At 44.3% G+C, this 12,539-nt stretch overlaps 1 protein-coding gene across 3 annotated transcripts in view; it reads right to left on the bottom strand.

Moving 5' to 3' along the window:
- MYZAP (myocardial zonula adherens protein) overlaps positions 1–12,539 on the bottom strand; it is a 128,069-nt gene that overhangs the window by 86,057 nt on the left and 29,473 nt on the right. For all 3 annotated transcript variants that reach the window (XM_070469230.1, XM_020906157.2, XM_070469231.1), the window contains exon 3: positions 2,809–2,964. In XM_070469230.1, coding sequence (XP_070325331.1) covers positions 2,809–2,964 — 156 coding nt within the window. The remainder of the gene's footprint in view (positions 1–2,808; positions 2,965–12,539) is intronic.

Genomic DNA, 12,539 nt, shown 5'->3' on the forward strand with positions numbered 1-12,539 from the left:
GTTTATACAAACTCTGTTTAAATTTCTCTGTAATACCACTTTCAGAGGAGTAATGGGGCCTTAAATATATTCTCAATAGAAACAAAACACCTAACAGATAGCCTCTTTATTCACTCTTCTTCTGGTGCTCCCTTGGTTGAATGAAGAACTCAGGGATTCTCATACAAAAAAAGCAGCCTCAAAGGAGCCCTCTCCAGAAGGCTCTGGAACTTCTATCACAGGAAAGGCTCAAAAGCAGCAGTTTGGTTAGAATGAGGGGTTAAGTAGGCCACAGCACATGGGGACTTAATTTTGAAACTGTATTTATACAACTAGCACATTGCTTTAAACTGTATGTTTATTAGGAATGACTGGATATTGGTGGAGATTTCAGGGCAGAAGAAAGCAAGTCACAAAACCTTGCCCTTTCCAAATGAATTGTAATGATAGAATCTACTTTCTCACCATTGAATACAAACATTTTGGGGAAAATGAGGCCAAAAGCAACAACCTTTTCATTCTGGGCAGACAGAACGGCTTTCATCTGTGGGGCTGAGTTGGTTCTCAGCCTACTCACTGTTGAGGAGTGGGTGGAGTTGGATGTGACTCCTGTTGGCAAATACTGCCAGAGTCACCCACAAGTGAGGGAAGGCACACAAATCCATAAACACACTCAGGAATGAGTAGCCTGGGATGGATCTGAAGCCAGCCACAGAAGGTGGGACCAAAAAATTAATTTTAAATTGCAGATCACAGTGGAGGTTGGCAATTCAGGTCAGAAATTCCCATATGATTTGGACACCTGACAGCCTGAACCTACCATTTTGTCTTGGGCAATCTACAACTCACCAATCTGCTTAGCAGGTTTACTTCTGAAGTGGTGCCATGTTATTTGGGGCATCTCAGTGAGAAAGGCATAAGCATTTGCATGAGAAAAACAGGGGCAACCAAAAAGGTACAAGCTGTCCCTACATAGAAACATAGGAATGGGCTACTCCGAATGGTTAAAAATGATCTTCAGGGTTCGGATGACTGGGGCTCTGAGGCTGACAGTTGTGAGACAGGCTCTGCCCGCTTGTGTATGAGTATGGCTCACCTGGCTTTTCTTCATTTTCTCTGTTAAGAATTTATTATCTTTTTTATTCCTTAAAACTGTACAACTATCCAAATCTTTCAACACACATTAAGAAAGGTACATTTATTATTTTTTGATATTTGATAAGAGATGTTCTTCTCAAAAACTCAAAACAAAAGCTGACCACACGTGTTTGTGCCCTACTGGCAAACACAGCCAAATAAAACAGAGCTAGTTTTGACCTTAACAGTTCCTTCTCAGCCCCCATGATCTGTAAATGAGGAAACTGAAGCTCAGATAGGGCAAAAGTTTGGCTGGGTCAAAGAGCTGGACCTTGAACCAAGATCCATGGGGACACCATTGCCCATGCTGCCCCTGCTTCTCACGAGTACTTTCTAGTCCACAGGCCAGTGTCTGAGACAGCTCATATCCTCTCTATCTAATCACTCCAGTTTGACAACAAAGGCACTATTCAATCTAGGTAGACACTGGGTAGACCAAGAAGGAATGGAGATGATGGATGGATAGAAGGAAGGAAGGAGGGAAGGAGGGAAGGAAGGAAGGAAGAAAGGAAGGAAGGAAGGAAGGAAGGAAAGAAAGATAGATGACAGATAGATAAAAAGAAAATAAAAGGTTACAAGGAAATACTCCAAAATGTTAACAACTGTTCTGGTTGAATTGTAGAATTATGGGTGATTTTGTTTTCTTCTTCATACATCTTTATATTTTTCAAAAGTTCTCCAAAGAACGTACACTTTAAAAGAAATGTAATATTAATTACAAAGAAATGGTATTAATTGGCCTGGGTTGGACAATGTCTATTGTGGTTGACTTCCCAGCATCTGTTTCAACCCAACTGATTGGCCTGAAGCATCAAACCAATTCGCAAGGCCCATTCCCCTTGCCAGTGATGGATTTGGGAATGGGCATGTGACCTGGGTCCTCGCCAATGAGACAAAAGTGCAAGTCTGATGACAGGTCTCTAAAGGGTAACCAGAGATGATTGTCTCCTTTTCCTTCTCCAGACACCATCATATATTCAGATGATGCTGTGAGCCTGAGGCTGAAGGAGGAAAGAACCAAGAGAATCTCAGAAGTAGAACTGGTGCTTGGAGAGCCCTGCCTGGAGTGTACCTATCCCTAGACTTATCCCTACATAAGAAAAATTTCCTTTTAGAGTTGGCTTTTCTGCTACCTGTAGCCAAAAGCATCCAAATTTATACAACTGTCCAAACTCTTATATTAGGAGTGTCCAATATAATAAGCAAAACTACCTAAGAACCTCCTTACCATACATGGAAGAAAAAAGCTATTTGGTCTACTGAGCCTCCTTACTTGATAACATATAGAACTTCATTCTGTACCTCACTGCAAAATTACATGTGTGCTTCCCTGGTGGCTCAGATGGTAAAGAATCTGCCTGCAATGCGGGAGACCTGGGTTCGATCCCTGGTCGGGAAGTTCCCGACCTGGAGAAGGAAATGGCAACCCACTCTCATATTCTTGCCTGGGAAATCTCATGAACAGAAGAGCCTGGAAGGCTACAATCTATGGGGTCGCAAAGAGTCGGACACAACTGAGTGACTAACACTTTTCACATTACCATGAAGATCTGTAGTGGTTTTTACATCCAAAATGACAATGTTTAGAATTATTTCAAAATGACTTATTACGTTCATATCAGAGCTTCCAACTCAACCCTCTTACATGCTACAAGACTATAAAACAGAAAACAAAATCCTTAAACTACTCACGTCTTTGATGTAGTTCATCTCTTCTTTCAGCTGACTGGTGGTCCACCCATACACCACCATTTCTTTCTGCTGGTTTTGATCTGATCTTCGCACCACACCATAGACAACACCCTGAGGAAGTTTCCTGGTTGCTTCTCCATTGCTCAGGTCACGATGCTGAAAGAGGGGAGGAAAAGAGAAGAGAATGATGACTCTTTAGGCTTTGCAGAGGCAGCTGTCATCATGGGCCCACTGAACATGGTCATGCAGGTTGTGCCCAGCACTGAGATGTCTGGCAATGGGAGAGAGGCATCACTGCCAGTGGAAATCCAACCTGGTCTCTACTCACCAAGTCATAACTGGCCTGTGCCTATCTTTCCCCTGGAGACCAGCACCTTGCCCTAATTTCCACCAAAGCTCTGTCCCTTTATCAAGCAGCACCTCTATAGGAACCCATCTTCCCAGAGAAGGTGCCTTTTTGACAAAGGCGCCTTCTGAGAAAGGTGCCTAATGGACTTATGCCATCCCTGATAGCAAGAGTGAGTGTCTGAAATCTCACATTCTTGGTAAAGCTGTTTTTATGCTGGTTTCTCTGTCTGACTTCATCGTCATCACTAACTGTGTGGCCTGAAATGCAGGAGGTTGAGATATGTGGGGGGGAAGAATGCTGACAGCCATCTGGCAGCCAGATTGTCCTCTGACGTTAGAGCTGACCCTGGAGCCAGTTCTGAGGAAGGGAGGTGGGGTCCCCTGTTGTGATTATTCATGAAATACTTCTGAAAAGTCAGGCAGAGGCAGCATGACATCACTCCAAAAGAATCCTCTGCTCCTTGGCTCTCTCAGTTAAAACTCCCATCATTGCTGAAGTGCAAATACATTTGGGAAGGCGGAGACGTGGCCAAGAGAAACTAAGATTTATTGAGCACCTTCTCTAAGCTAGACATGTTCCTCACACATTTAATCTCCACAGCCACACCACAACACAATGACTGTCCTTTCCACTTTATAGCAGAGAGAACTTAAGTTCAGAGAGGTCAAGTCTCGTCTCTTGTTCATGGTCACACACCTAGGTTCAAGCCCAGTTCTGTCTGATACTAAGGACACCTCCCCATAGGCTTTGTTGGATGTAGAGGGACAGAGTAGGACCATCACAACATGGAAGAGATGGGACAAGAACAACTTAAGGACGAGGGACTGAGATGGCAGAGAAAAACCAGCCTACAACTAATCTTCCTGGGTGCTGACAATGTCACAGGACAGAGGGCTGAGTTTCATAACAGTAACTTTGCTCTTGCACTAATTTTTAAACCACCTTTGCATAAATTCTTTCTATGCACTTGCAAAACATCTTTGACATATAAAACTACATTGTGCATGTTAAAATCATTCATTTGTGGCAGAATAGTAAGTCCTTTATGATTCCATCTTTGGTCCAATCAAAGCTTGTAAATGTTACCAAATTATTAATCAGTAATGATCCCTAAGCTGGGGCTTCCCTGGTGGCTCAGACGTTAAAGTGTCTGCCTGCAACGCGGGAGACCTGGGTTCGATCCCTGGGTCAGGAAGAACCTCTACAGAAGGAAATGACAACCCACTCCAGTACTCTTGCCTGGAAAACTCCATGGATGGAGGAGCCTGGTAAGCTACAGTCCATGGGGTCGCAAAGAGTTGAACACGACTGAGCAACTTCACTGGTACTGGTAATGACCTCTAAGGAGGGGATGGTGGGGAGGAGCAGGGATGCTGAAGGTCAGAATGAAATTTGATTTTTTTTCTTTATAACTTCATGTATCATTCGCTTACAATGTGACCTTTTGAAAAATAATTAGTAAGAAGGGCTTCCCTGGTGGTCCAGTGGTTAAGAATTCATATGCCAATGCAAGCGACACAGGTTTGATCCCTGGTCCCGGAAGATTCTACATGCCATTGAGTAACTAAGCCTATGCCCCACAACTACTGAGCCCATGTGCTGCAACTACTGAAGCCCACGCAGCTAGAACCTGTGTTCCACAACAAGAGAAGCCATCTCAGTGAGAAGCCCACACACCGCAATAAAGACTAGCCTTGGCTTGCTGCAACTAGAAAAAGCCCACGTGCAACAATGAAGACTCAGCACAGGCAAAAGCTTAAAATTAATCTTAAAAAATAACAAAACATCCATTGCTTCCCACTCTTCTGTACAAACTTGTTAAGAGATAAAATATGAGGGGTGGGACACTTGCATTGCTTCTGGAAAATGCTTTCACTAGAGCTCCTCATACCTGGCTCCCACAGGCACTGAGGCAACTCTTAATGTTGATACCTAAGTTTAGGTGAGTAGGGGGTTAAATGGCACTCAGAGAGTGAGAAGCTCAGATTAGATATCCCAGCATTACTACACGTATAATCAGGAAGAGGAAAAGCTCTAATGAAACTCCCACGTACCAGGAAACAAAAGCAAGATCTTTCAGTCACCAGCTCCACCCAGTTCCTGAAAAACAAGCTGATGCTGGCCTAAGGCTTTGGGAAAACTTGTTTCTGAAAAGCAAAGGTTTTCACAGGTGGACTGGCCTACAGGAAAACGCTCAGGTGACCAGATCAAGAGAGCTTGTCTCCCTGCCCATGAGGGGAGATGGGGACCACCACAGATGGAGGTATATACAGACCAGCCAGGGACAACATGGTCTGTGAAACACATCCCGAGAGGTCGTGGATCTGAAAGTTACACAAATGGAAAGATATCAAAGACCTGTTAAGTAAAAAATAGTACATTTCATATTTCTATTTTTTGTTTTGCAAGTGCATGTTTGAGTGAGTAAAACATCTAGAAAGTTGGACTACACATCTTCAATAATACATTTTCAAAAAAATGACAACTAAAAAATTATTACAAAGTCAGGATCTAAATGAGAGACCCACGGCGAAGGGCCCAACACAGGAGCAGGGCCATCAGCATGGGCCACCCCAGAGGGAGAGGACTCCTGAGGAGCTGCTGGGCTGTGATGGGGAGGGGGAAGGGGTGTTTACAAAGAAAGAAAATATTTTTTGGCTAGCCATTTTACTATACAATGTTTTCTTTAATCCCCACATTAACCCTACTGTGTATATATTACTATTTCTTCCAAGGTGGCAGTATTCAAGTGCCTGTTTGTGTTTCCAAATCTAGGCTCTTTCCTTAACCACAAAGCCTTCAGGATAGCTTGTGTGTTAATCACTCAGTCATGTCCGACTCTTTGCGACCCCATGGTCTGTAGCCCATTGGGCTCCTCTGTCCGTGGGATTCTCCAGGCAAGAATACCAGCGTGGGTAGCCATTTCCTCCTCCAGGGGATCTTCCTGATCCAGGGATCAAAGCTGGCTCTCCTGCACTGCAGGCAGATTCCTCCATCTGAGCCACCAAAACCCTCAGGATAACTCAGAGGAGAGGAATCAGAGCTCACAGCTTCATGTGGCCCCAGACCTCAGGGTTACGGGAGCCAAGAGGGGACTCTCAGGTCCAGGGCCGCTGGGAGGAGGCGAGCCCGGGATGGGAGCCTCCTCTCCAGCCTCCCAGGATCCATCTCCCTACAGCCCCCCACTTCATTGCAGCCTCAGGGCCTCTTTTCTGTTCCTTTATCAGCCAACCTCCTTCGTGTCTCAGGCATTTACACAGCCTGTTCCCTCTCGCTGCAGAGCCACTGCTGGGCTGAAATGTTCTTCTTTCAAGGTCATCTCCATCAACTCTTCAGACAGTCGGGTCTCTACAACACTTACCACAACCATGATGGAGTGACTGTTGGCATCACGAGATACGTAAGGCCCGTTTCCCTACCAAATCAAAGTTCTAAGAAGCCTAGGGTCTTATCTGAATTCTTTTTCACCATAATCCCCAGCATCTAACAGTGATGGACACTTAATGAGTTCTCAATAAATACTTGCTGAACGAATAAGAAGCTTTGAAAGTTGGAAGAGGTTCTGGGGAATTACCCAGAGTATGTAAAGTTGGTCCCCTGAAGAGAAATCCTTTGTTCATCTAAGATGAAGCCACAGGGTGGGGGTAGGGGGTGATATTTGCCCCAAGCATAAAATCTATATCCAGAAAAAGCTGTAAAGTAGCTGCGACTTCTATTACTTTTACAAAACGTCAGCATGGTTTTGGTCAAAAACTGGAAAACCCAGAAAAAAAAAGTAAAAAGATTTGACATGTTTGGCACTGTGTTTACAGCTAAATTTTTCTCCTCCCATGTCCTTTAAAATAATCTCCCCATAAGATAAATATTAATTTTTAGGCATGATAACAGCATTGTGATTATATTAAGAGATAATCTTTATCTCTCAGAGAAATATACTTAAACTATTTATGACATCTGGGACACAGGGTGGAGGAAGTGGACGGCGGTGGAGATAGGGCGAGACTGACCACAGATTGAGGGGTGTCAGCTGGGTGAAGGCTCCAATATTCATTACACAATTCAGTCTCCTTTTGTTTATGTTTGAAATTCTCCATAATTAAAAGCTTTTTCAACTTCTTTACAATGCTGCTCGGTATTAAAAAAAATCAAATTAAGCTTCCTGGACATAAAACAACTGCAGATAAAATTGCCATAAAAACAAAAGCCCTAATAAAGGCACAGAACGAAAGTTTTTTGCCAAAGAAGGGGAAAGGACATAATCAACTGAAAGAGCATCCCAAGTCCCTCTGTGCAAAGCAACAGAATTCATGACAGGCATCATCAGTAAACTATACAGAGACTCTCTCAATGAAACTGTTCCCTGGGATGTTTGCGTGACTTACAACTTACTTACAGGCTCATGCTATGGCTGTTTTCCCTAAGGACATTTGGCAGCAAGTGCCTTAGAAAAGAAAAACGATAGAAAAGTAACTCAGCCTAAACTCCGGCTGTAGAGGTTTTATTGCTATTGGAAAGCAGGGGTATAAATTCAGTGATAGATGACCGTATTTTCTAAACCCTAACTCAGAATATAAGATCTTACAATGAGATCACCTCTACAGAGGTTATCTACAGAGACCGTGGCTCTATCTGTTGTAGTCACTGCTAGATCCTCAGTGCTCAGCATAAATAGATGTTCAATAAGTACAGTTAGAAGGCAAGAAGAAAGAGAAAACAGTTGGAACTGTGCCTGTGCCAGAATATTTGGAGTATGTGGCCATCCAAGACACTGACTCTACAAAAGAAAAACATCCCATGGTCAAGAAGGGGTCTCAGACATAAACAACAGACTTGTGGACATGGGGAGAGGGGAGGAGAGGGTGAGATGTATGGAAAGAGTAACATGGAAACTTACATTACCATGTGTAAAATAGATAGCCAATGGGTATGCTGTATGGCTCAGGAAACTCAAATGGGGTCTCTGTATCAACCTAGAGGGGTGGGGTGGGGAGGGAGATGGGAGGGAGGTTCAAAAGGGAGGGGATATACGTATATCTGTGGCTGATTCATGTTGATGTTTGACAGAAAACAACAAAATTCTGTAAAGCAATTATCCTTCAATTAAAAATTAATTAATTAAAAAATAGAAAGGGTCTCAGAGAATAAATAATACCAGAAAACACAGCCTACCATAAATCCAAACGAATGCTGGTAGACTGCCACAGCCAGCCCCTGACCCCAGAGGCCAGGATAGACAGCTGCTCACACGTCTGGCTGCCAGTATGACTTCGACAGCCTGAAATATGAATTGAGTGACTTGAAAACTAGAAGCCATTTTCAAAACTTTTGGTTTTGGACTTCTTCCACCAGAGGACTTCCCTGGTGGCTCAGATGGTCAAGAATCCGCCTACCAATGCAGGAGACCTGGGTTCAGTCCCTGAGTTGGGGAAATCCCTTGGAGAACGGAATGGTAACCCACTCCAATATTCTTGCCTGGAGAATCCCAGGGAGCCTGGCGAGCTATAGTCCATGGGGTTGCAGAGTCAGACACAACTGAGCAACTAACATTTCTTCCAGCCAGAAGGCAAGAGATGACCTGGAGACTCTTTAAGTGCTGAGTGTCTGGGTGCTGGATCCATCCTGCAGGCAGAGGCGATCCCTTTCAAGAATGTGGTCTGACCTGTGTGTCCATCGTAGCAAATTATGGTTCCTGCTCATTATTCATGCTTGACATTGTTTAGCCTGATTATAACAAAAATGGATGCTATAGCTGAGCCTCCGGGGTCTTCCACAGTCTGGAAGAGGACTAGGACTATTCCCTCTGGAACAGAGGGATGGGCAGGCTTGTCCCCTCAGACAAATGGAGACCTTTGGATAACTAAGATGTTTGTTATTTTTAACTATCTCACAAGAATGAATAGAGACCACTTCCTACATAAACTTATGGTTGGAAAAAGATCACTTTGAATGCTTAACGATGAGAAGCAAAAGAAAATTTCTAGTCAAGCAGAAATCACACAAGAGGGACTTCCCTGGGGGTCCAAGTGGCTGAAGTTTCCAATGCAGGAGCCAGGTTCGATCCCTGAGTCAGGAAGATCCCCTGGAGAAGGGCATGGCAACCCACTCCAGTATTCTTGCCTGGAGAACCCCATGGACAGAGGACCTTGGTGTGCTACAGTCCATAGGGTCGCACAGAGTTGGACACAACTGAAGCGAATTAGCACACATGCACGCAGAGAACTAAAGCCCTCATGCCACAAGGAAGAGTTCACATGCCACAACTAAGACCTGGCGCAGCTCAAAAAAAAAAAATCTCACAAGAAAATATAGTTCTAATAGTATCCTTATAAGAGTAACTTCTCAAAGATAATACTCCATTCTAAGCAGACAATAGCTGCTTAGGCCTAAAAACTCCAGTGTAAAGAGGAGTATCTGGGGGGAGGCAGGGGGTCAGTTCTTTTCTGGAACCCACTGGTACAGTACATACATTAGGTAAGTTACCTTGACTGATACCAGTCCTTCCTGATAGGAGGAAGCATGCAAGTTGACGTCACCATGACGACTCACCAGGGCACACACCTGGATAAGAACTGCAAAGCGTTACTAGCTGTGTAGCCTGTGCAAGTGACTTACTTCAAGGTCCTGAATGGTAAAATGGGGATAATACCATCAATTTCAGAAGCTTGTTTCAAGGAAGACATGGAATAACATACGTAAGTCATCTGGTGCACTGCCGGGCATACTAACAGTTACTGACAGATTCTATTGTTTGTGGTGGTGGCTTTAGATTTCTGAGTATCTGATTTCCTACTAGATTCTCCATGTCCATCTGGATGCTTCTGCCTGTCTGTCCACCTTTCTCCTCTGGCGTCTTTTTGCTGTTCCATCGCAGTCATCAGATTCACTCTGACAGTGACATGCTCACGCTTGCACTGTCCTTGGTTTCTCCGCATGAGGAAAGAAACATAAAATCTCGGGAAGTTAGGAAAAGGCAAGAGTTGTGTCAGCAGTTTTGTACAGAGTCTCCCATCTCTCCTCAGTGTCGGATGAGGTGGGGGTGGGGCACACTGCTGGGGCAGCCAATGAGCCCCGACCTCATATTAAACCAGTCACTGCACCTTCACTGTTCTACAGATGGCACTGTCATACATATTTATTTGAATAGAGAGCCCCAGAACTAAAGAAATTGAGGAAAATGCTGGCTCCAGGCTAACATTTCCACTTGCTCGAAGAGGAAATTGAGGCCCCTGGAGATGACTTGAGTGGCCTGCCCATGACCTTGAGTGGTCAGGCAGCCAGGACCAGAACCCAGGCCTCTCTGCCCTTCCAGGGGCTGCTATCTCTGAGAGGCACAGAGAGTCCTACACTGTCACCAGGGAGGCCCCAGCCGCATCTGAATCACGGCAGTGTACTCCCTCACCTGGCAACAGCCCGGGATATTGTATAAACAGTCACACCAAGGACAAGAACTCAGCAGGCTTATTCATCTGGGGCTTTGAAGACTATCAAGACTCAGAAGACTATAAAACCAAATGGTGATGATTTCCTTTTAACCATTTTACTGGACTATGAAAGCCCCTGACTTTTCATACATACACATATATCTGCTCTCTCTCAGTCAGGGTTCTCCAAGGTCTACAGAAAAACAGCTTCTTTAGAAACATAAGTCATTCCAAGGACATCTATGACAGTGCGATATTAGCTGTTTAAAATATTATCCACTTCAAGCTACTTAGTCAATTGGGGAAAACGTCACCACTGCACAGACTCAGAATCAGCAGATCTCAGACAGTATTCTCTAAAATTCAACTATATAGTGAGACCCTGATACAACATGATAAAGGTGTAAAAGATGGTGTTGGTTTGGTCTCTTATTTGTGTGTGTTTGTGTCTATGTCTCTATAAAAGTATACTGCATACAGATTTGGATAGGAATTTAATGTATACATTCACAAAGTTCTTTGAAAATGACAGGGGTTAAATTTCAAAATTATTTACTACCAACTTTAATGTTCAACAATTTAGTAAACATGTCATCAATTCTTCAACATGAAATGTGTGTCTACAAACTAATCAGCATTTCCTCTCCCCTATAATTAATGACTTTTAATATGTAAATAAAAGTCCATCACTCATTCACCCAAGTTTTTAATACAATGTAAGGTGAAAATATTTCACAAAGAAACTTATCGTGGGTTGAACTGTGTTCTGCAGATGGACAGCATGTTGGAGTCTTTCTCCCCAGAACCTCAGAATTGAACTTTATTTGGGGACAGGGACAAATTAATAAGAGTTCATTAGAGTAAAAGCTAACCCAACATGACTAGTGTCCTTGTAAAAAGAGGACAATTTGGATCCAGAGACACATACACACAGGAGAACATCAGATAAAGCTGGAGTGATGCTGCCACAGCTAAGGATTGCCAAGAGCCTCCAAAAACTGAAAAAGCCAAGGATGGCTGCCTCCCTGGAGCTCTCAGAGACAGCACGGCCCTGCTGACACCTTGATCCTGGACTTCCACTCTCCAAAACTGTGACACTATAGATTTCTGTTGTTTAAGCCCCCGCCCTCCCCAGTCTGTGGTACGCTTTATGGCAGCCCAAGGAAACTAACACAAAACTGAATCACCATAATCCAGTCACTTACTAAGCACCAACTACATGCAAGGCGGAGATCTAGGGTCTGGGAGACAAAACTAAAAGACTGTACATTTTATGTGTGTGTATATATGTGCATAGGGCTTCCCTGGTGGCTCAGACGGGAAAGGATCTGCCTGCAATGCAGGAGACTTGGGTTCGATCCCTGGGTTGGGAAGATCCCCTGGAGAAGGGGATGGCTACCCACTCCAGTATCCTTGCCTGGGAAATCCCATGTATAGAGGAGCCTGGAGGGCTACAGGCCATGAGAATCACAAAGAGTTGGACATGACTGAGCGACTAACATACACACACACACACACACACACACACACGTCCATGTTTTATCCAGACTTGGCAAGAATATGTATGTGTACATATGTTAAGTACTTAGCAGCAGATGGCTAGGTGCTAAGGGAGGGGGCTGCCTGGGTGTCCTGATGCTCAAGAGAGGGAATAATCACCCAAGCGCAGGCAGGAAGGAGGGTCTCAGGAAGCAGGCCTTTGGTGGGGCCTTTGAGGATGAGGAGGCTTGGATAAACTGAGAGATGGCTAGGGAGAGGCTCCAGGCACAGGCTAGAGACTTAGCAAGGATTCTGAGGAGGAAGCAGATGTCATGGGGTTGGGAGATAATAAGTAAACCTGTCTGGTGAGGGCAGACCAACCAGGAAAAAAGGAGGAGTTAGTACTAAGTGGATTTTAGATGGGCTGAGTGGTCATGCAAGAGGAATTGGCTGACGGGATCTGAGTCCTGCAGTCCACCCAG

This window comes from Odocoileus virginianus, chromosome 6, assembly GCF_023699985.2.
Source record: "Odocoileus virginianus isolate 20LAN1187 ecotype Illinois chromosome 6, Ovbor_1.2, whole genome shotgun sequence".
In the NCBI taxonomy this organism is placed as follows: domain Eukaryota; kingdom Metazoa; phylum Chordata; class Mammalia; order Artiodactyla; family Cervidae; genus Odocoileus; species Odocoileus virginianus.